Raw genomic sequence first — 24,087 nt, forward strand, 5'->3', positions numbered from 1 at the left:
TGGCATGTGTAAAGAAACTGGGTGCAGTCTTAAATGTTTGCAGACATGGGGTCTTACCTTAAAATGTGTAATAGTGCTCATCTGCTGCGGGAGTACAGTCTTTATTTTCACATTTATTCATTTGATAATATTAATGAAAGTAGTCCTCTTATTTGTATACAGCACTGTACTTACTCTTGGCTTTTATCTTGACCTTGTATAAAACAAAAGACAATGCACCGCTTAATACTAAATATATTGCAAAGCTTTCTAAAATAAATGTGTTTTTCTTTTGTCGGTAGCTCACAAAAGAGAAGCAGCATGGGAAGCTCAATCCTCGTCCTGGAAAGGTGAGTCTCCACACAACATAGTTTACAATCCATTCAACTGAATGCCAGTGAGATACATGAGCAAATTCATGTTAAAAGCTTGACCTGTGACCTATCGTCTGGGGCGGGGGAGTAATATTAACATAAATGCTGTACTTCTGTTGAATTGTCTTTGATTGTGCTGTTAATTTGGGTACCGTGCTGATTGGCAAATGTTAGCATGCTAACACACAAAACTATGGTGAATATGTTAAAGGGGCCCTACTATGCTTGCTGGTGTTTTCCCTTTCCTGTAGTATATTAAATCTAACTCCTGAAACGCCTCCATTGGACTCCTTTATTTAGTTCTGTAACTAAGTGACATCACTATGTTACACTTGCGCTTCTATTCCCTAGCACTCCAACACATTGTGCTTGATACGCTAAGGAGCAGGACATCTTTAAGCGATTGACCAATCACAACAAAGCCGGCCCGCTAACCAATCAGAGCAGACTGGGCTCTGGTTTCAGACAGAGGGGGAAAAGAGGTGCTGCAGCACAGGCAGTATGAAACAAAAAAAAGTGCTTTTAAAACATTCATGCATGGAGAAATGTCCCAGTAAAGGCACAAAATACAAATATGAACCTGAAAATAGGGCCCCTTTAAACATTATGCCTGCATAGCCATGATGTCAGTGTCTTTTGACATCAGGTTAGAATGTGGTAGAAGCCTTTACTATAGCTCAATGTTCATTTAACTTATATCAATTACTTATGACAGATTTACTTTACAGATATAAGGAAATACAATGTTTCTGCAGCAACATTACATTATTAGAAAAACTGACAAATGTTTTAAAATAACAGTAAGAAAAATATGATATAAATAATAGCAAAAATGGTTATTAGAGGCGAGTATAATTCACCCTTTGTTTAAGCTGCGCTGGTACATAACAAAGTTTGCTTGATATTAACAAACTGCAAAGACAACTGTTTTTTACAGAGGATTCATTGTGATTATAGGTGTGAGATGTGATTGTGGTCTGGCATTGGGCTGTAACACATTCATTCACTGTTGGTTCTTTACCAGAGAATCACAAATATCCCAGGCATCATTTCTAGCATTTCAGGCTGTGATTGATGCCGTTAAAATGCAAAACTTCCAAGCCACATGCGTTATTAACTTTTGAATGTCAGGCCTGCTGCTGCATGTAGCACACTCTGTATATGAGCCTTCCTGAGAACCAGAGGTGGAGCTGACATTTAGGATCAGCTTCTGGGTATTCTTCCACGCTCCAGGGCCTCAGACCTTGAACGGACCAAACATGTCTGTACTCTAGAAAGGGAAGAGGTTATTTAGAAAGCAACTGTGAACAAAGTCAAGATCAAGAAACAAAGAACCTCTTAAAGCTATTCTGTTCTTATCTAGACTGATTTTAGCATTGATCCGTCTCGAAATAACTTTATTTTCTTTTTCTTTTTTCTCACACACTCACTGCTTTTTCACTGACCAAATGTAACTATTAAATAATTTGGACAAGTGTGCAACTTTACTCCTATACTGTTACATTCTACCGTGTTGTATCCGATGTCTAAAAGGGCTAAGCGTGAAATGTAAGATTCATGCTTCGACATGAAACTTGAGATAGACAAGATGATATTGGCTCCCTTCTTTAATTTTCCATAACCAAATAAAGGATTTTTGGGCCATACAGGTTAGACTCTTGCTTTCAGTAACTCTTTATCATTACTGTCATTTCATCCGGTGAGCCATTTTGTTATTCTGACATACAGTAAATGATAAATGACTCCCTTTGCAAAGCATTACATGCTACTTTTCTGCCAAACAGATTAAAAAAATAAATCTTACACAGGCTGCGGAGCTGCATCATGAGCAGGGAATTGCCCCGCAGCCGCAGTTACAGACATCACACCTGTGTTGGCAAAAGTCCACCCTGTGGAAACAAGTAACACCATGTAAATCAGATTTATTATCTTTTTCGAAATCTCTCCACGTTTGCTCTAGTTGTATATCTTTGACCGACCTGGAATGTGCGGGCAGAGGATCGAGGTGCAAAGTGATATCATCGATGCCACGTCATGGGAGCTGCAGGAGACCATCTCCATCAGGGTCGTCAGAGGAGGGTGAGTGACTGAACAGCATAACAGCATTTCCATTGTGCCAAATTCTTTTAGGTGTTATTTTGTGTTAAATGTTTTCCCATCATAGTTCATTTTTTGCAGTCTCCTACATATACTTGTGCATTGCATTAAGGGACGTTAGCGGCAAGCTAAAATATTAAGGCTTCATTTTTGACACTGCTTTGAGTATACTTTATTTTGTCACTTTGCAAAGTGAATGCAAAACACAATTTAAAATCTGCTTAAAATAACTATGTAGTGTGGAGTTGTAACACATGTAACCTATAAGAAAATCTGAGACAAAAAGCAAATACCACTGCACACATTTCTGACGTTTTTCTTGTCTAACTCGTGTTGTAGTTTGTAGTTTCTTAACAATCCGATGCAGCAAGAGTTGAACTTTTTCAAATAATTGCAGATAAAAAACAGTGATCCTTCAGCTTCCGTAGATCTTCAAAATTGCATGAATAGATAGGATTACACTTCCAGTCCTTGTTTTTCTCAAATTGTTAGGTGTGTAATAAAACCCTGAACTTTCTCCGGATACACTCATATAGGTTCACTTCAAAACAAACCAGCTATTGAAGCTCTGTGGTAATGCAAATGCCTTAAATACTTAAGACACCCACAAACATGCTTAAACACACACATGCCTCACAGTGGAATGTTTTATTAAACCTAGCCAACACTGTTCTGCTGAAACAACACTGATCCGACCTGTAACACCAGGCTAACACCTGCTACAAAGAGATAATTATGCTTTCATCTGAAGCATCATGCCCAGAATTGCTGACCAAACCACAGCTAATTCTCTAATTAAAAAAGATAAATGAGAAGGACGTGTTTATCCTAATACAGTTTCCCTATATCATTTAGTTTCCTTACAGTATTTTTTAAAATCAGAATCAGAAATCCTGTATAGGTCCCACAGTTGGGAAATGTACAGAGTAACAACAAAAAGTGGCATAGTAGGGGGAAAAAGGCATGCAATAATAAAGAATAAGCTTGTTAAGTGTAGAGAAGGAAGAGAATAAACCATAAAAACAAACATGTTTGTAAGTACACTTCCATGGCTAAAGATTATAAGCAGCAACTTAGTTACAGTGGAGGAAATAAGTATTTGATCCCCTACCAATTTAGTTAGTTTACCCACTTACAAAGAACTGAACAGTCTGTAATTGTTATGGTAGGTTTATTTTCAGTGAGAGACAGAATATTAAAAAAAATCCAGAAATGAACATTAGAAAAAAAGATATAAATTAATATGCATTTATTTGGAGGAAATACGTATTTGATCCCCTTGCAAAACATGCCTTGGGGGAAGGAGGTTATCAGCCAATATTCTAGGATACATGGCCCCTCCATCATCCCCTCGATGCGGTGAATCACCCTGTCCCCTTAGCAGAGAAACCCCCCCAAAGCATAATGTTTCCACCTCCGTGCTTGATGCTGGGGATGGTGTTCTTGGGGTAATAGGCAGCATTTCTCTTCCTCCAAACACGGCATGTGGAGTTGATGCCTAATATCTTGATTTTGGTCTCATCTGACCACATCACCTTCTCATAAGCCTTCTCTGAATCATTCAGAGGTTCACTGGCAGACTTCAGACGGCCTTTACATGTGCCTTCTTGAGCAGGGGCGCTGCAGGATTTTAATCCATTACAGCATACTGTGTTATCAATAGTGTTCTTGGTGACTGGTCCCAGCTGACTTGAGATCATTAACAAGTCCCTCCTGTGTAGTTATTGGCTGACCCCCTCACCTTTCTCATGATCATTGATGCCCCAAGAGGCGAGATCTTAGATGGTGGAGACCCAGACCGGGGGCGATTGATGGTCATTTTGTGCTTCTTCCATTTTCTAATAATCACACCAGTTGTCTCTTTCTCACCAAGCTGCTTGCTGATGGTCTTGTAGCCTATTCCAGACTTGTGCAGGTCTACAGTCTTTGGTTGCAAGGGGATCAAGTGCTTATTTCCCCCAATTAAATGCAAATCAATTCATATCTCTTTTTTTTATGTACATTTCTGGATTTTGCATGTTATACCAACACACCAGGAGAACTGCAGAACTGCTGATATAACATTGAGAGGTTATAACCCGTGCCCTTTTCCCCCCTCTTAGATGGGTCCTGTATGAGAAGCCTAACTTCAAAGGGGAGAAGATCGCTCTTGACGAGGGAGACATAGAGCTCACCTGCCCCTTCAACCCTCCAGAGGAGGAGCTGCAGAGCGAACAAATAGAGGGTGAAAAACAGAACGGAGAATCAAGGGAAGAGCAGACTGATACTAAGCCTGAAAGGAAGTTCATCATCGGGTCGGTTCGAAGAGCAGTCAGGGTGAGTTCATTCACAGGAAATATTTTCTGTTGTGGTGTTATCTCGTTAACATTGTTATCTGATGCTTAAAAGGCTGACTTGTTCTCAAAGATAGTTTGTATGGTAGCTTTTCAATTATGATGCGGTTTAATCTAGTACCACCTTATGTCCAAAGTAGGAGAAAGCACCTGTTGTTGTTTTGTGTCTTAATTTTGAAGAGAAACCTGTTGATAAACTCAGGTAATGATTGAATTATTCCTCAAATTTTTCAGATTTTTTTTTGCAAACGTATTTACTATTTAGCAAGCATAGTGCAAAGCTCAGCATGTAGACTATATTTTTATAATCAGACTTTTCAATGTCACAACACAAACCAAAGCAGAAGCTCAATTAACAAGGAATACAAACCTTAGAAGCTATAAATTATACTTAGTTTATAGATTTGAGGCTATGTTCGAGTTGTTTAATAAATGAAGAACCAATTAATCAACAATTGTCGACCTGTAAGATATTTGTATATAATCAGCTCAGTACATTCTTGTTCAGTTTCTGTGATAAGCATACACATCCTTTTAAAAATTGTTTATGTTATTGTTGATGTTTTTGTATCAATCATAAGATGGTCGATGGCTTTGAAACATACTTAATAACGATCAGAATCTTAAACCCAAAAATGCTGTTCTTGTCCTCCCTCAGGGATCTCTGGTCCAGAAATCTGTACTCTCCCAAGGAGACGCAGAAGGGCAGAAAGTCACCTTCAGAGTAATCGGGGAAGATGCCGGAGTTTTGGCTTCCCTCAAGGCCCTCTATTATCATACGCTGGGCTGTAGGTGCACATGGATCATATGATACAATGTGTGATCTGGATGACATTATATCACCACCTCTTAGAGTCCTTACGGTTGAGGGCGGTGCAACTGCCATACCAGGCGGTGATCAGCCATCAGGATATCTCGATGGTGCACCGTAGAAGTTGCAGAGTATCCTGGGTCCCCTGTTGAACTTCCGCACCTGCGGAGGGAAAAAAGCCGCTGTCGAGCCTCTTTGGGTATACCCGGGTGAGTTCCAGTCAGGCCCACATGTTTAACCCCCCAGGAACCTGAAGCTGCTGACTCTCTCCACAGGAGTCCCCCGATGGTGAGGGTGTGTGTGCTTCTCTCTGCCTCTTCCTGTAGTCCACAATCAGCTCCTTTGTTTTGCTGACGTTGAGATGGAGGTTGTTGTCCTGGCACCAAGATGTCAGGGCTCTGACCTCCTCTCTGTACGCCGTCTCGTCGCCGTCTGTGATCAGGCCGATGACGGTCGTGTCGTCAGCAAACTTGATGATGGTGTTGGAGCTGTGTGTGGCCACGCAGTCGTGCGTGAACAGGGAGTAGAGGAGAGGGCTGAGCACACAACCCTGAGGGGCTCCGGTGTTGAGGGTCAAGGTGGAGGATGTGATGTTCCCCATCCGCACTGCCTGAGATCTGCCCGTCAGGAAGCTCATGATCCAGTCACAGAGGGCGCTGTTGAGCCCAAGGTCCCTGAGCTTAATGATGAGCTTGGAGGGCACAATGGTGTTGAATGCTGAACTGTAGTCAATGAACAGCATTCTCACATAAGTGTTCCTCTGGTCCAGGTGGGAGAGGGCAGTGTGGAGGGTGAGGGAGATGGCATCATCCGTGGACCTGTTTGCTCTGTAGGCAAACTGCAGGGGGTCCAGTGAGTCAGGGAGGGAGGAGGTGATAAAAGTTTTGACTAACCGCTCAAAGCACTTCATGATGATGGAGGTGAGTGCAACTGGGCGGTAGTCATTGAGGCAGATGGGTTTTGTCTTTTTGGGGACAGGGACAATGATGGACTCTTTAAAGCATGTGGGGACTACAGACTGGAGCAGTGACCTATTGAAAATGTCTGTGAACACATCTGCCAGCTGAACTGCACACACCTTGAGAGCACGGCCAGGGATGCCATCAGGTCCTGGAGCCCTGTGTGCGTTGATCCTTTTCAGAGATCTACACACATCTGCACTGGTTAAAACCAGTGAGCAGGGATCCTGGGCCTTTGGTGCCTCCACAGCCGGGGGCTTCTCAAAGCGTGCATAAAATGTGTTCAGTTCATCTGGGAGAGATGCAGACACTTCCTCAGCACCACTCGTTGTATGGTAGCTTTTCAATTATGATGCGGTTTTTAACTCAGTAGCACCATCTAGTGTCCAAAGTAGGAGAAAGCACCTGTTGTTGTTTTGTGTCTTTAATATTTGAAGGAGAAACCTGTTGAATAAACTCAAGTTAATGATTGATTTATTCCTCAAATTGTTCAGATTTTTTTTTCCAACTGTAATTTACCATTTTAGCAATGCACTTGTGCAGCTGCTCAGCCACTGTAGACGTCATACTTTTTATAATCCCAGATTTTTCAATGTCACAACACAAACCAAAGCAGAAAGCTCAATTACAAGAATTACAAAACCATAAAGCTATAAATTATAACATTTTAGTTTATAGATTTGAGGCTATGTTCGAGTTGTTAAAAAATGAAGACAGCATCATATAATCCAACATTTGTCGACCAGTAAGTTATTTGTAAAAGGTCCAGCTCAGTACATATCTTGTTCATGTTTCTGTGAAAAGCAAACGCATCCTTTTAAAAAATGTTGTTTATGTTATGTGTTGATTGTTTTTGTATCAATCATAAAGACCTGGTCCTGATTGGGCTTTGAAACAAACTTAAAACGGCATCAGAGAATCTAAACACCCAAAAATGCTTTCTGTCCTCCCTCAGGACTACAGCGTCCCAGAAATTTGTCTCTTCCCAGAGGAGAACGCCGAAGGGAAGAAAGTCACCTTCAGAGATACATCGGAAGATGCCAGGATTTTTGGCTTCCCCATCAAGGCCAACTCTATTATCATTAATGCTGGGCTGTGAGTGCACAATGATACATTATGATAACAAGTGTGATCCTAGTGAAATTACATCATAATATGGTATATAATAATGTATAATTTGCCATTATGGTTAATTTAATCTTGTTTTCTGTCTTTTCTCCTGCTCAGATGGCTCGTGTACGCACATCCCTTCTTCCAGGGCTTACCACGTGTCCTGGAGGTGGGGGGGTTCTCCAACCCCGCTGCATGGGGAGTGGAACAGCCCTATGTGGGATCCCTGCATCCACTCAAAGTCGTAAGTGGCCCTGTTAGAAGCTATCACAAGCCCTGTTCTTTACTGAGTCTGTATGCTTCTGTATGAAATAACATCCACTGCTTGTTTTATTAAGTTAAATGTATTTTTTTTTTTTTATCACAGGGTGAACCAAGAGTGGAGAATATAAGTGAACCAAAGGTAAGAAAGAATGCCAAAAATGTATGCTAAATCAAATAATACTTCAGCTGTGATATGCTGTGGTGTAAAGTAACTAATTACACTTACTCAAGTACTTTTCTTACATCCCATAGGCAAATATTGTACCTTGTAATCCTCTACATGCATTTGCTAGTATGTGTTATAGGTTAGCTCAGTGGTTCCCAACCTTTTTTGTCTCGTGTACCCCTTGAGCTGATCTCCATTAGTAACATCTCACTCATCTGTGAGAATTAGCCTACATTTTTTCTTGTATTAAACCCTTTGTAATCATATTTAACCCAACTGCTCCTTAGATCAAAATCACTTGTATAACTCACCATTAATACAAATACATTTAAACTGGTCATTTAAACTTATTATCAGTGAAAACTAATAATATTAAGACTCATTTCTAGCAGTTTCAACATCTTTTTTTAAGACTTTAACTTTTAATGAGACACTTGGGCTTGCTTGTGTTCTATAAGCTTTGGTGGGTCTAGGGACAGGACACCAGGTTTATGTTTATGATTTTATAATGTTTTTATGTGTGGAAAAAAATTGCAATCCCTATTCTTTCTACGTATCCCTTGCAATCCCCTCAAGTACCAATAGGGGTCCCTGTACCCCTGGTTGGAAACCACTGGGTTAGTTTACAAACGTTATTTCAGCAAACATTTCATGATATTCTATTATTATAAATAAAGCAACTCAGCTGTATATTAAAAATTAAAAACTAGCACCACCTTTACAATCTCCAATATTTCATTTATTTATCAAAGTCTAGATTATAGTCCAATAATGTTATATTATTATGAAATGGGTTATTTGGCAAAATAAATACTTTTTTACTTGAGTAACTAACTGAATTCAGGGCTATTATTTTAAACAGCATTTGTACACTGTAGATGATCTACTTTCACATGAGTATTTGATTGAGTACTTCTCCTACCAGAGTTGATATACGGTCAGCCACAGTATGATCACCGACACTGAAGAAGTTATCATTGCTCAAAATGTAAATGACACCCTTGGTTCCTAGATGGTGTTATATGAAAAGCCATACTTCACTGGGAAATCGAGGACCATTAACACCGAGACGAAGAACTTCATGACCAGAGAAGACCGGCAGCAGACGGCCTTTATGCACAATGTGGGCTCCCTTAAAGTACAGGGAGGAATGTGAGTGCTGCCTTGCAATGTTTGTATCCATTGAACCTTGAAAAGACTTCTTAGTGATCATTAATAATTAAGTCGCACAACTCAGGTGGGCTGAGAGCTACTAGAAAAAGATGAAAATATTATGTGTGTTTCTGCAGCTGGGTGGGCTACGAGAAGGAGGGCTTCCGGGGTCGCCAGTACCTGTTGGAGGAGGGGGATTACCACGACTGGAGGGTGTGGGGAGGCAGTGATGCTGAGCTGCGCTCCGTCAGGGTGATACGAGCAGTAAGTAACAAGGAATATTTGTTTGTTAAAAAGATAAAATTGTCTGAATTTAAAAAAGGTGAACCGTTTAACCTTGATTTAACTAACAAGTACATTATTTTGTAATGGAAGGATTTTTATGTACTCAAGTCAGACATGCATTCGATTATAGGTTATATAATCCACATTACAGCATAACATTTGCATTTTATTTGAGTAACTACATATGTTTTACCTGCAGTCAAACTGTGCTTAACCTCTTTCTGCATTATTCACTTTGTATTATGTTTATATATTCATCTTTGTGTGTTTGTTTTCCTTGGTTGATCTTATAATTTACGTACTAAGTCTTATTTAATATAACAGTGGCTTTGCACTCTGATAAATGGCCATTATAGTCCTGTGCCACAAGGTGAATGGCATGAAACGGCATCTTGGGACATCAGCATTATGATTCAAATTCAGATTTATTAGGTCAGGATCACCTTAATATGGTGCAGTTTACAAACCACGAATACGATGGATGGATGATGGACCCTATATATTCATTCAGCTTGAGCAGATTTGTAATTATATTAACCATGCAGGGATGGTTTCAATTGGTCAGTACTGATTCCTAGTTTTCACTGCACATCCTAGCATTGGGCTAAATAAAAAGTTAACCTTCTCTTCCCCAGGACCTGACAGAGCCCTTGATGGTGATGTTTGAGCAGCCAGAGGAAGACCAGGAGGGAATGGCGGAGGACAACACCTTCGAGGTGACTGAGGCCATTCCTGACGTTGAGCTGTTCGAGTACAAAACCTCCACGCGCTCCATCCAAGTATTCAGCGGGGCGTAAGTTGAATTATTGTATTATTGTATTTACATCCTCCCCCATTGAAGTGGGAATGTATCACATTAATGCGGTGATTGTTTCCTCCTCCTTACAGATGGATAGCCTACTCTCATGTGGACTTCTCTGGTAACCAGTACATCTTGGAGAAAGGTTTGTATAACAACTGTGCTGACTGGGGCTCTCAAGACAACCGCATCTGCTCTGTGCAGCCCATCCTACTGGTGAGGACCACCACAAAGTCTTCAAATGATAAATAAAATATCTGATATTCTGATGTTGCTGATGCATTTTCTGTATAATTTAAGGCTCTAACGGACAGCACAAGGTCAAGGAATGAGGTATTATGTCTTGATTTTCTCAGCTTTATGTTGTTTTATGCATATCATTCTTTTATCTGAAATTGTTGGCAATGTATCTGCAGTGTTATGTTACTCCTAGATAGGATAGTTGCCCATTCGTTTATAGGAAGCATAGCTTGACTTTTGGACACAAGAAAAAGATGTAATGTAGGATTTTTTAAACAGATGAACACTTGTATTTTATGTCCATAGGGCTACAGATTGTGATTAAACAAACTGAATATAGCCTGCATCCCTTTCCTCCTTTTTGTGCCAGAAGGCTGCAAATCATCAACCTTTTTTTTTTTTTTGGCACAAGCTGGATCATATGTTGCAAACTTTGCTCCTTGAAGGGTAAATCCCTTTTATGTTGCTTGAAACTAATTTGCTTCAGAGCACAAGGTTTCCTTAGCACAAACTGTAATAAAAAGTCCAGCATAAACATGAGGAAATAAGATGCATAATTATTTTACAGGGTCAGAGCAACATTTTATTCATAGCAGGTTTGCATTCAGTGCTTACAAGTTCAAAATTGTTATAAGAAAAAAACGCCTCAGGTTATAAATGTGTTTATCTAATTACTTTCCTCTACCTGACAGCTGATACTGTACTCTGAGGCAGACTTCAAGGGCCAGTGTCACATCTTTGACCGCAACCAGGAAGAAATCCCAGAAAGAGTAATGACCAACTCGTGCAGAGTGTCAGGGGGAAGGTGAGGAGCCTCTACCAAAACATTACAATAATCACAGCGGAAAAAAACAAGAGGGTTCAAGTCCATGGGAGAACAACATAATATGCATGATGTTGCAGTAGTGAGGGTGAGATAGAGGAAGGATCAAACATAACGATACATTTGTCTGTGTTTCAGCTGGGTGCTCTACGAGGATAAAAAGTACACTGGGAACTTGTTCGTCTTATCTGAAGGAGAATACCCCAACTTAACCAGCATGGGATGTCCGCCCGGCTCCTACATCCGTTCTGCCAAGGTCATCCCATTGGTGAGAAAGCCCTCATGTGAAGAAAAATGCTCTGGATTCTCTCCTTTTGTCTTGCTCTAAACCTCCATCTCTCCCTGTCTAGACATTCTCAGTTCCTTCCATCTCTCTGTTTGGCCTCGAGTGTCTGGAGGGCCGAGAGATCACCATGGACTCAGAGATCCCCAACATGATTGAAGAGGGCTTCAACAACCACATCCTGTCCGTCAGAGTCAACAGTGGCTGGTACGTGTTTCACACAATGTTGGTAGCACAAAGCAGTGGTGGAAGTACAATTACTCAAGTATTGGACTTAAGTACAGGTTGAGATACTTGATCTTTACATATTTCTTGCTATTTTATACTTCTATACTTCAGAATAAATAAATACAAATAAATCAACAAATAATTGATCTTACTTTATTAGAACTTTAGATAACGTTATTGATCCCAGCTGCAACATCAAAGTGATGAATACATTGTAGCTTTAAAGGTCACCTATTATGCAAAATCCACTTCTTTACGTCTTTTTATACAGAAATATGTGTCCCCTCTGTGTAAAGAGATTTGGAAAGTTTCACAATGTTTTTTTGGGTTGTGTGACCATTAGCCAATAATCAATCAAGGTAACACCAACGTTATCACCTGAATCTCCTCGTAGAGCACCACTGGGATTTTATCCAAACACGCAGAGGGGCATGCCCAGCAGCAGCTCATTGCATTTAAAGCTACAGACTCAGCTTATGGCATGCTACAATGATCTGTTTGGTATTTCAAGCCAAATATTTCAGAGACATGTTTTGTATATATCGGTGACCTATAATATATTGTTGAAACAGAGTATACATTTAAAAAATATATGATTTAATAATATATCATTTACATATAACATATACTCAAAATGTGTCTTTTGACTTTTTTTACATATTTTTGTACTAGTACTAGAGTAACGTTTTGAGTGCAATGTCTCTTCCTTTGCAGTTGGGTGATATGTCAATACAGTAACTACAGGGGGCGCCAATTCCTCCTGGAACCAATTGAGATCACCAACTGGCTGAAGTACAGCTCGCTACAGACTATTGGCTCAATGTTCCCAGTCAGACAGGTTTGTTGCCCCGATTTTTAACAACATTCTTATAATTTACATGTTTGAAAATACGCGTCCCAGCCACCACTAGTGAAATCTGATCACTAGACTGACGCTATGTGAAAAGCAGTTTTCTGAAGCATTAATACACTGAATGGTTAAAGAATATAATTTATTGTGACCAATATTGTACTTTAACAATGACAAAATGTAAAGATAATTTATTAAATGTTTTAAAACAATCATGAATAATCCTTATATACTATGATATACTGGCTGCACTGGTCCGGTGTTCCTAAGACCTGTATCAATAGTAGAAAAAATAAAAATGTTGACCCAAAATAGAAAGAAATTGGAATGAAATATCCTCAAACTGTGACATTCAACAACGTGTCAGCGTTAGGAGCCTTGTAGGCAGTCGTGAAAAAGTTATAAGTGTGTAAAGGACAACAACATCTCTAGCATTACTAGATGAAGCTTCCCATAATAAACCTTCCTTGATGGGGTTGAAAATATGTAAACTATTCAAACATAATGTAATATTTCTTATGCTATTACTTTGGTATTTATTAACATGATTTATTTGTGTGGGGTCAAAACAGAGCTCCAGTGATCTCTTACTAAAATATTTTTCTGATATTTGGCCTCCTGCAGAAGCGCCACTTTTTACGCATCAAGAACAAAGAGACGGGTCACTACATGTCGGTCCAGGGAGCCGTGGAGGAGTTGAAATCAGGACGAGTGGTGGTGACACCAGAGTGTGAGCCCACGAGTGACATCTGGTTCTATCAGGACGGCTTCATCAAGAGCAAGGTAATCAATACATAATATTTGATAGGATTGACAGCAAGTTGCAAACTAAAACCTGAACCTGTCATCTGACCATGGTAACCCTGAACCAGTCTAATCATACCCTTGTGTTTGTGTGCTGTAGTTGTCCCAAGTCATGAGCCTGCAGGTCATGGGCAACGTAGAGCCGGCAGCCAAGGTGGTTCTGTGGTCAGAGACCCGGCAGCCCATCCAGAACTGGACAGCCAACATGAGAGGCCTCATCACGAGCCTAAATTTCCCTGGCTTCGTCCTGGATGTCAAAGGTATGAAATAAAAGAGAACAACATTGGCATTGGCTTATTGCACAATCATTTATGCAAAAAGTATATTAGGATAATTTATTTTTCCCCTAATTAGTGTTGGATGGATGGATGGATGGATAGATTTAATCTAGATTGATGATAGCATAATATTATATATAGAACTTGGAATAAGTACTTAATTTCATTACGTTTTTTTTTTTTTTTCTTAGGTGGCAAAAGTTACGACAAGGAACATGTGGTCATTATGCCGGAGGATGATGAGAGGCCAAGCCAACAGTGGGAGATAGAGCTGCTGTAACCAGCTTTAAAAACCTCCCATGTCCCTTTTTGTTTTTACTTTCCTCCGCAGTTCATCTCTACTCCACCCATGATAACATAGCCTGGGATTCACTGTCACTGTTTTATTTTTCCAAACTCCATGAATAATGTAACTAGTATGAACACTGTGAGAGCAAGAATTCAACAACGCACTGAAAAGCTGCACCAAACATTGTAGTGCTTTGCAGAGTTTTGTAGTTTTCTTTTATCTGTCATTCCAATAATTATTTTTCCTAAGTCAAGTAAGGATTTCTGTATGCAAGGAGGAAACGAGGAAAAAAGTGCCTTCTCCTGCTGCAGAGGTTCATCACGAATTAAATGGAATAAAATGTATTTTTGAGGATGTTGTGAACTACTTTGAACATACACTGCATTTTCAGAACAAATTGACTTTTAACCTTGTTTATAATGAAAGTATTTAACCTTGAATCCCCCTGATTAGTGCTCATGTAAATTCTCTGACTGTGGAAGGTTGATGTACTGTTTATCCTTTTTTAAGGAGAAGCAAACAGAGGAACAGCAGGAAAACCATGTCTTAGAGGGGCTAAGACATGGTTTTCCTGCTGTAAAGACAAGAGGCAACCAGTGCATTACACAGATTGTGGACAAATGAAGCCAAACAAAAGCATAGTGTGCAGGAAACGCATGTGTAGGTTTTTTACGGTGTTTTATTTTATGTATGTTTGAATGTTTGTTTTGTGGGACATGTTGCACTCATGTTGCAGTATATCACATCGAGTTTTTCAGGGCAAGGAGATGTCAAGTTATCATGTATTTGTTGTATTTTTAAATGTTTAAATTGTTACATATTACATTTTATATGCATCAGCTGTATATTCATATTTGATGCTGAAGTTGTGATGTCAGATTTTATGAAAGAGGGAGTGGTTTTTAAATATCAAATAAAAAGGAAACCCTGTTTATTGAAACAAAGCTGTGTTGTTAATTTCAAAACAATTATCAAGTGTATTCTTTAAATACACACTTAATCCATATTCAGAAAACCTACAACATTCTTGGTATTTTATTAAATTAAGTTTCCCTTTTCTTCTTTTTATTATTCATTAACTTTCATAACATCATCTCAACTTAATATTATCTTGCTATAAATACACTTTTTATAAAAATGGTTCTTTTGCGGATTGATCTGTACATTTTTATTTTTTTGTTACAAAATCTTCCTTATCAAAGGGGTTATAAAAAACTTTTTTTTTCAACTTTGCATATGTCTAAGAGTCTGTTAATGATCTGGTTGACGACATTCGTTTTTTTCTCTGATTCCTGTTGATGTGCAGCATTACAAATAATCACAATCATTAAATGATGAATGACCAAAATAGGAAGAAAATGCTAATACATTAACAGAAATATACTGTACACCGTTCCATGGTTTCACTAACACTCTAAATGACGGTTCAACTGTTATCACCTGTCATTTGACACCTAACAATGAACACATGTATTTATCCTTAGACTTGCACATCCTCTGACAATTGATGTGTGATTCACTCTGCGTGAGAACACTTATGTGAGAATGCTGTTCATTGACTACAGTTCAGCATTCAACACCATTGTGCCCTCCAAGCTCATCATTAAGCTCAGGGACCTTGGGCTCAACAGCGCCTTCTGTGACTGGATCATGAGCTTCCTAATGGGCAGATCCCAGGCAGTGCGGATGGGGAACATCACATCCTCCACCTTGACCCTCAACACCGGAGCCCCTCAGGGTTGTGTGCTCAGCCCTCTCCTCTACTCCCTGTTCAGGCACGACTGAGTCGCCACACACAGCTCCAACACCATCATCAAGTTTGCTGACGACACGACCGCCATCGGCCTGATCACAGACGGCGACGAGATGGCGTACAGAGAGGAGGTCAGAGCCCTGACATCTTGGTGCCAGGACAACAACCTCCATCTCAACGTCAGCAAAACAAAGGAGCTGATTGTGGACTACAGAAAGAGGCATAAAGAGGCACACACACCCATCACCATCGACGGGACTCCTGTGGCGAGAGTCAGCAGCTTCAGGTTCCTCGGGGTAAACATCAGTGAGGACCTGACATGGACACATCACACCAGGGTCATATCCAAGACAGCTCGACAGCGGCTCTTCTTCCTCCGCAGGCTGCGGAAGCTCAACATGGACTCCAGGATACTCTGCAACTTCTATAGGTGCACCATCGAGAGTATCCCGACTGGCTGCATCACTGCCTGGTATGGCAGTTGCACTGCCCTCAACCGTAAGACTCTACAGAGGGTGGTGAAAACTGCTCAGCACATCACCAAGACGGAGCTGCCATCCATGGAGGACCTCTACACCCAGCGGTGTAGGAAGACGGCCGGTAGGATATTAAAGGACCCCCATCACCCCAGCAACAATCTGTTCTGTTTGCTGCCGACGGTACCGCAGCATCCGGACCAAGACCACCAGACTCAGAGACAGTTTTATACCACAGGCTATAAGACTGCTGAACTCCTGAGCTCTGTGAATGTCTACTCACATCTGTTTATAGTACACACATACATATATATATATATATATATATATATATACAGTGGGGCAAAAAAGTATTTAGTCAACCACCAATTGTGCAAGTTCTCCCATTTAAAAAGATGAGAGAGGCCTGTAATTTTTATCATAGGTATACTTCAACTATGAGAGACAGAATGAGAAAAAAAAATCCAGGAAATCACATTGTAGGATTTTTAATGAATTAATTTCAAATTATTGTGGAAAATAAGTATTTGGTCAATAACAAAAGTTCATCTCAATACTTTGTTATATACCCTTTGTTGGCAATGACAGAGGTCAAACGTTTTCTGTAAGTCTTCACAAGGTTTCCACACACTGTTGCTGGTATTTTGGCCCATTCCTCCATGCAGATCTCCTCTAAAGCAGTGATGTTTTGGGGCTGTCACTGGGCATCGCGGACTTTCAACTCCCTCCAAAGATTTTCTATGGGGTTGAGATCTGGAGACTGGCTAGGCCACTCCAGGACCTTGAAATGCTTCTTACGAAGCCACTCCTTCATTGCCCTGGCGGTGTGTTTGGGATCATTGTCATGCTGAAAGACCCAGCCACGCTTCATCTTCAGTGCCCTTGCTGATGGAAGGAGGTTTTCACTCAAAATCTCACGATACATGGCCCCATTCATTCTTTCCTTTACACGGATCAGTCGTCCTGGTCCCTTTGCAGAAAAACAGCCCCAAAGCATGATGTTTCCACCCCCATGCTTCACAGTAGGTATGGTGTTCTTTGGATGCAACTCTGCACTCTTTCTCCTCCAAACACGACGAGTTGAGTTTTTACCAAAAGGTTCTATTTTGGTTTCATCTGACCATATGACATTCTCCCAATCCTCTTCTGGATCATCCAAATGCCCTCTAGCAAACTTCAGACGGGCCTGGACATGTACTGGCTTAAGCAGGGGGACACGTCTGGAACTGCAGGATTTAAGTCCCTGGCGGCGTAGTGTGTTACTGATGGTAGCCTCTGTTACTTTGGTCCCAGCTCTCTGCAGGTCATTCACTAGGTCCCCCTGTGTGGTTCTGGGATTTTTGCTCACCGTTCTTGTGATCATTTTGACCCCACGGGGTGAGATCTTGTGTGGAGCCCCAGATCGAGGGAGATTAGCAGTGGTCTTGTATGTCTTCCATTTTCTAATAATTGCTCCCACAGTTGATTTCTTCACACCAAGCTGCTTACCTATTGCAGATTCAGTTTTGCCAGCCTGGTGCAGGTCTACAATTTTGTCTCTGGTCTCCTTTGACAGCTCTTTGGTCTTGGCCATAGTGGAGTTTGGAGTATGACTGTTTGAGGTTGTGGACAGGTGTCTTTTATACTGATAACGAGTTCAAAAAGGTGCCATTAATACAGGTAACGAGTGGAGGACAGAGGAGCCTCTTAAAGAAGAAGTTACAGGTCTGTGAGAGCCAGAAATCTTGCTTGTTTGTAGGTGACCAAATACTTATTTTACCGAGGAATTTACCAATTAATTCATTAAAAATCCTACAATGTGATTTCCTGGATTTTCTTTTCTCATTCTGTCTCTCATAGTTGAGGTATACCTATGATAAAAATTACAGGCCTCTCTCATCTTTTTAAATGGGAGAACTTGCACAATTGGTGGCTGACTAAATACTTTTTTGCCCCACTGTATATATATATTATACACATCTGCCATACATATCTGTTTATAATACCCATATCTATATATTATACATATCTGCCATATACATCTGTTATACGTATTATACATATCTGTCCATACCTCCTCATTCAACAGTGTAAAGTATTTAAATACTTTCAATGTATTCCACATATGTATATATTTCACATCCTTAAATCTTTATTGTTGTTATTGTAAATATTCTTCTCTCTTTTTGCACTATTTTATTTATCTTATTTGCACCATGTATGTTGAGTTGTTGGAGGAACATGGGATATAAGATTTTCATTGCCAACATATACGTTGTATATGCTGTGCATATGACAAATAAAACCTTGAAACCTTGAAACCTTGAACTCTGCAAATGACAGTTATTCTGAGTGTTAGGGGAAAGCAAAGCGTTTCAAGCTTACCATTTCATTGAACTGGAATAAATTGCTCCAGCAAAGCTACCCTCGGAATAAATGAAGGTTACCTTAAACTGCACTAACACAAACATATAATCAGTGTTGGGGGTAACGAGTTACAAAGTAACGGATTACAGTAACGACATTACTTTTTTTGGTAACGAAGTAAAGTAAGGCATTACACTAAAAATATCGGTAACTACACTACTTTACTAGACTATAGGAACGTGATTTCCTGCGTTACCCAAGCCGTGTTTGCCTATGTGTAAAGTTCTGATCTGTTTAAGTGGTGCGTGCATGCGTGCTGCCTGTGTGTGTGCTGCTTGCATTGGCGCGTTGCCATAGCGATCGATTTGAGTGACGTAGCTGCTGGTGCGACGGAAAGAGGGAAATGAGACGGAGGGGGTTTCGGCCAGTGGCGATATTCTCATTACTTTCAATTTATAGCTCGAAAGGACAAACATATTCGAGTGAAATGCACTCTATGCCCAGGCGACAGGTGTCTTTCAACTGCTGCCAACTCAATGAGCAACCTGTCCAAGCATTTGTCAACCCTGCACGGCAATACAAAACTTGTGGCGAAAGATCCTGCTCTCCCGTAATCTGAAGGAGTCAATCAGCAGCCGACCCCGCCTAAACAGGCAAAGCTTTTTTGTTGGAGCGCAGAAGCAGGTAACACAGCCATTAACAGGCTGGTTGCAGGGTTCATTGTAGAAGACATGCTTACCTAGTAATAAGTAACTAATTACTTTTTTTGAGTAACTACCCCAACACTGCATACAAAAGAGTCACTTGCCAGCAATAATGCAACTAATTTTAGTTTAGTTTTTAAAGTGCCCACTTGTCCACAGGTGAATAAATTAGGACAATAAACCACTTCTTCAGACAGTTAAGGCCTGTTGTGTAACTTAGACTAGACGGGATGTACCCAAAAAGTGAATGTAAGGAGCATTTATGGGTACAAGTTGGGAACCGGCCTACTTTACATATTTCAAGGGTGCTGAATCCAAAAAAACCGGTACCCGAGCGAAATTTTGAGTTTTTGACCTTCTAATTTGCATATCAAAATGGCCGCCAAACTCCCTATCTTGCTCAGTCGTTGGACCATTTTCCCCAAGTTTTTTTGTAAGTAGGCAATCAAAGATGATGAATTAAGTGTCTAGATCTATAGTCTGGGGTCAGAGCAAGGATATAGTGGAGGCTCAGTGCCTTTTTTATGTATATATATATGCAAAATACCAACTTTTAAGGTGAAATTAAGCATTATTTGTGTCATTTTTTAAGGCCGACATAAATATTCAGTCAATATCACTCTTAAATGTTCCCAGTGTATATATGATATGTGATGTATTCCATATTACATAATAACTAAGAAAAACACCATTGCAAGTTGTCTGAGAATTCATTTTTTTATGCAAACAAAGCATAATGCTCTTAATTCAAACATCGAAAAACCCAAGTGAATAGGGAGAAAAAAAAACATGAAACTTCCCTTGAACAGTTCTACAGATCACATCTTGTTTCTGTATATTTTCTTTCATGTTTCTAGCTGAATTGCTTTGCTTTCATCTGTCTTCTGTAAGTTCCATAGGTCACTTGTTTTGGTAAATTGTTTTTATACCTTTCTAGTTTGCTTGTGTGCCATTTGTCTTTGGAATTTCATTTTGATTAGTATTTCTTTCTGCAGTCCTTTTCCAAGTTCTTTGGTTACCCATTGCCTTGGTATGCTTGAGGACTACAACTCCACATTTAAACAAGGACATTGGTCATCACTCTGACATGTACACATTGCAGTGCATAACAGCCCCGATTTTCGGCATTTGCACTGGCGTGTTGTGCATTGTTTTTTACAGGCACACCTGATCATTTCCAGGCAACTTTCAGGTATTGGGTTCTGTGACATAAGAATGGGCTGTAGTCCTGAATCACCATCTTTCCATCCCATGTCCAAGGGTGAAGGAAGCTCAGGTGTGGCATAGTGAGCATTTCTCCAAACCATTGCCTGGTAGTGTACTCTCAGCAGATGGAAGTGGAGCGCATCGCTTGTAGGCGGCATTGCTTCTGGTTTACCTGTCCTGGAGAAAAGTATATGCCTTGCTGCATCAACAGAGTCTGTTTTATGCACATCATATATTCTGCAGACAAAAGCCTCTGAAGATCTTTGAGTCTCCTCCGTGAGATCACCAATTCCGAGGTTGCTGAGCAATTGATGGTGCATTTTCCAGACTTTCCATGATGTACTTTTGGTGTGACTTGCAATGTATGATGTGGTATCACAACCAGTTAGTGCATGAAATGCTACAAGGCTTGGTGCTGAATCCTTTGGCAGTTTGTTAAAAACAGCATCAATTGGTATATATTGTGGCTTCCTTGTGGTACCAGACAACAGCCAGAGTTTTTTACATGCTACGTGTGGGAAATGGGAAACGAGAATCACAAGTACATCAGTGTCTCTAGATGACACGACTACTGTGTCTGACTGGCAGTGCACTGCATGTAATACCAATCGGGTATCTGCCTCTTCGTGTGTGGCTCTCAGATGAGTCAGGTTGGTTGTTGCTTTTGATGACCTAACCTCCGTCTCTTCGTCTCTGAACCCACCAGCAACTACTATCTCTTTATCATCCGGTGCCTGAGCACATAGTTCTTCAGAGAGTAGATTGGCAAGATCAGCTTTGTTGTCAGGGAGGGACAGGAAATTGGTCCAGTTTTTTGGAAGAGGCACATCACGACCCTCAACAAGTCGTCTGATTGGTTGAGCTGCTTTTGTGCGTCGTGTCCTGGTAGCACCCTTGATGGTCTCTTCTCTGTATCTGTCAAACACAACGTCTATCCTTTTATAGTAACATCCTGCTTTCAACACTGCTCTGACAAATGTGTCGGCCAGATCCCCAAATGTTACTGCTTTGTCTGGCTTTCCAAGGGCAACCACAAGTGCCTGTCCATCTATGATGAGACAAGATGACATGTCGGGAAGTTCAATAGCCTCAGGACAGACTATGTCTTCAGTTAACTTATTTACTAATACAGACTTGTTTCCAGTGCGAAGTGTCCCATTCATTTCAGCAAGGGATATGGGAACTGGCAGAAGCTCGTGTTTTAGGACAGCTGGTAAGTCAACTGGACGACCTGCCTCATAGGCCGTAACAAGGCGTTTGAGAATGTTTCTCTTAAAGACAATAAAAGTCACAGCTTACACTCCCAATGCTTCAGACATGTGAAAGCCTCCTTTTGAATGGCTCCATCCCAGCTGTAGATTGGAAAATGAAGAAATGTTACATAGGGCTGGGACGATATGCTTTTCTCCCGATTCGATTCTTCTACGATTTTTTTGGATGGCGATTCGATTTAAATTACGATTCTACGATATTGCCGATTCTCTCGATTTTTAGTCTGCATTTTTAACATTTATCTGCACACAAATACTGTAGGAGCCAAATTAACATACTCCATTATAAAGTGAACTTAAACCCTTTTCAAAACCTGTACTCTCTGTATGTAAAAAAGGCGAACAAATGCACATTGCACAATAAAGAAGAAAAAGATCTATTTAAAAATCGTCAAAAAAGATATCGTGATGTATATGTGAATCGATTTTTTCTCCCACCCCTAATGTTACATGAATGTTTCATAACTGGTATGGCCCTTTGAGGATATACCACCTCTGTTGACACGTGTATTTTTGATAATTCCTCCCCCCAAATCTAGCCCTGTCACAGCAGTCACTCCCCAGCATCCATTGCCCTATGATAGCTTGTTAGCTAGCTAGCTAGCTAGAAAGTAGGGGGATTTATGCTGCCACAGGGCTATGTTTGGGTTGGAATTATAAGAAATAAACTTGTATCAACAGAGGTGGTCATCTTTAGGGCACAACTGGAAGAAAAAAAAACTAGCTAGCTGTTTTTTTCCCCTCCAAAACTGTTAGCTAACTGTTAGCTAGTTTTCTCCCAGTTGCTAGCCATCTCAATATCATTGAAATACACAATTTTGACCCACTATGGTTGAAAAAGTATCATTTTGGATAAATAGGGTTAACAAGCTCAATCAATAACTAAGGAATATTGACATTTTTTGTCTAAAAAAATCAAAAAGCAGGAAACTTACCAAAGCGTGTGAAACTGTTACGATCCTCTTTGCTGTTAATTCACCTCAGGCAAAGGGTCCTCAGCGATGGGACTGACCATGCTATGTACTGATCTAAATATTCAACTTGGTACGTTTCATGGTGGTCTCTTTTTGAATATTTTTCCCTATTCACCTGGGTTTTTCCCGTCTTAGAATTTAGAGAACAAATGCTTAATTTGCAAAAAAAAACAAAAAAAAAAAACATGAAATCTCAGACAACTTGCAATGGATTTTTTTCTTTGTTATCATATAATATGGTGTACATCATATGTCATATCAACAGGGAAAATTTCAGAGTAACTTTTATTTAATATTTATGTCGGCCTTAAAAAATGACACAAATAATGCTTAATTTCACCTTAAAAGTTGGTATTTTGCATATATATATACATAAAAAAGGCACTGAGCCTCCACTATATCCTTGTTTGACCCTTGACTATCGATCTAGAAACTTAATTTCCTCATCTTGATTGCCTACTTACAAAAAAAACTAGGAGGAAATGGTCCAATAACTGTGCAAGATGGGCAATTTGGCGGCCATTTTAATATGCAAATTAGAAGGTCAAAACCTCAAAATTTCACCCGGGTACCGGTTTTTTTTGGACTCAGCACCCTTGAAATATGTAAGGTAGGCCGGTTCCCGACTTGTACCCATAAATGCTCCTTACTTCTTATAAAAGGCCTTTTTTCTGAAATCCGTCTAGACTAACTCATCAACATCTGACTTGTACAGTCAGTAGTTAAAGAGGGTTCGATACAGTGGTAGAGCAGTGCTAAAAAAAAGGACATTATTTCTTTCCTGTTATCTTTTTAAACATACAGTTGTCAACCCACATGAAAGACACTTAAAGCTCATTCATTGTTTAAACATGAGCTTAAACTTAAATTTCTCCTTTTGAAATGCATGTTGAGCACATCATACTTTAAGTTTTTATTTCCAAAAGGCGGAGGAGGTTTCTGTTGATCATCAGTTTGTAATATTCACACAGGTGTCATGTTTCGGCAGGTTTAAGTGAAGCAGCACAGGAATTGGAGAGATTGAAGTGATACAAGGAAAACACCTTTTTAATGGTTTTGTCATGCTAAAGTAGTTTTTCTCTGTTAAACATTACCTTACAAACTAGCGGCGTTCTACTTGATTTTTCTGTAACTTATATATCCTATAATTTGTACCTGTTGAGTTTGAAAGTGAACATGATATGCCTGTCTTAGACTCTTACACTCTTGACCCTCTTTCATGACTGAGGGAAA

General features: G+C 40.1%; 1 protein-coding gene across 1 annotated transcript in view; it reads left to right on the forward strand.

Moving 5' to 3' along the window:
- LOC134875130 (beta/gamma crystallin domain-containing protein 2-like) overlaps nucleotides 1-15,068 on the forward strand; it is a 19,888-nt gene extending 4,820 nt beyond the window's left edge. Inside the window, exons 2-19 of the mRNA XM_063899563.1 lie at nucleotides 282-329; nucleotides 2,314-2,432; nucleotides 4,553-4,766; nucleotides 7,509-7,648; nucleotides 7,781-7,907; nucleotides 8,031-8,066; nucleotides 9,106-9,245; nucleotides 9,383-9,509; nucleotides 10,166-10,323; nucleotides 10,419-10,545; nucleotides 10,630-10,662; nucleotides 11,262-11,374; nucleotides 11,531-11,660; nucleotides 11,743-11,882; nucleotides 12,618-12,741; nucleotides 13,378-13,536; nucleotides 13,658-13,817; nucleotides 14,027-15,068. Of these exons, the coding sequence (XP_063755633.1) occupies nucleotides 282-329; nucleotides 2,314-2,432; nucleotides 4,553-4,766; nucleotides 7,509-7,648; nucleotides 7,781-7,907; nucleotides 8,031-8,066; nucleotides 9,106-9,245; nucleotides 9,383-9,509; nucleotides 10,166-10,323; nucleotides 10,419-10,545; nucleotides 10,630-10,662; nucleotides 11,262-11,374; nucleotides 11,531-11,660; nucleotides 11,743-11,882; nucleotides 12,618-12,741; nucleotides 13,378-13,536; nucleotides 13,658-13,817; nucleotides 14,027-14,115 (2,184 nt within the window). The 3' untranslated portion in view covers nucleotides 14,116-15,068. The remainder of the gene's footprint in view (nucleotides 1-281; nucleotides 330-2,313; nucleotides 2,433-4,552; nucleotides 4,767-7,508; nucleotides 7,649-7,780; nucleotides 7,908-8,030; nucleotides 8,067-9,105; nucleotides 9,246-9,382; nucleotides 9,510-10,165; nucleotides 10,324-10,418; nucleotides 10,546-10,629; nucleotides 10,663-11,261; nucleotides 11,375-11,530; nucleotides 11,661-11,742; nucleotides 11,883-12,617; nucleotides 12,742-13,377; nucleotides 13,537-13,657; nucleotides 13,818-14,026) is intronic.
- Nucleotides 15,069-24,087: the final 9,019 nt, after the last annotated feature.

The sequence above is a fragment of the Eleginops maclovinus genome, chromosome 13 (assembly GCF_036324505.1).
Source record: "Eleginops maclovinus isolate JMC-PN-2008 ecotype Puerto Natales chromosome 13, JC_Emac_rtc_rv5, whole genome shotgun sequence".
In the NCBI taxonomy this organism is placed as follows: domain Eukaryota; kingdom Metazoa; phylum Chordata; class Actinopteri; order Perciformes; family Eleginopidae; genus Eleginops; species Eleginops maclovinus.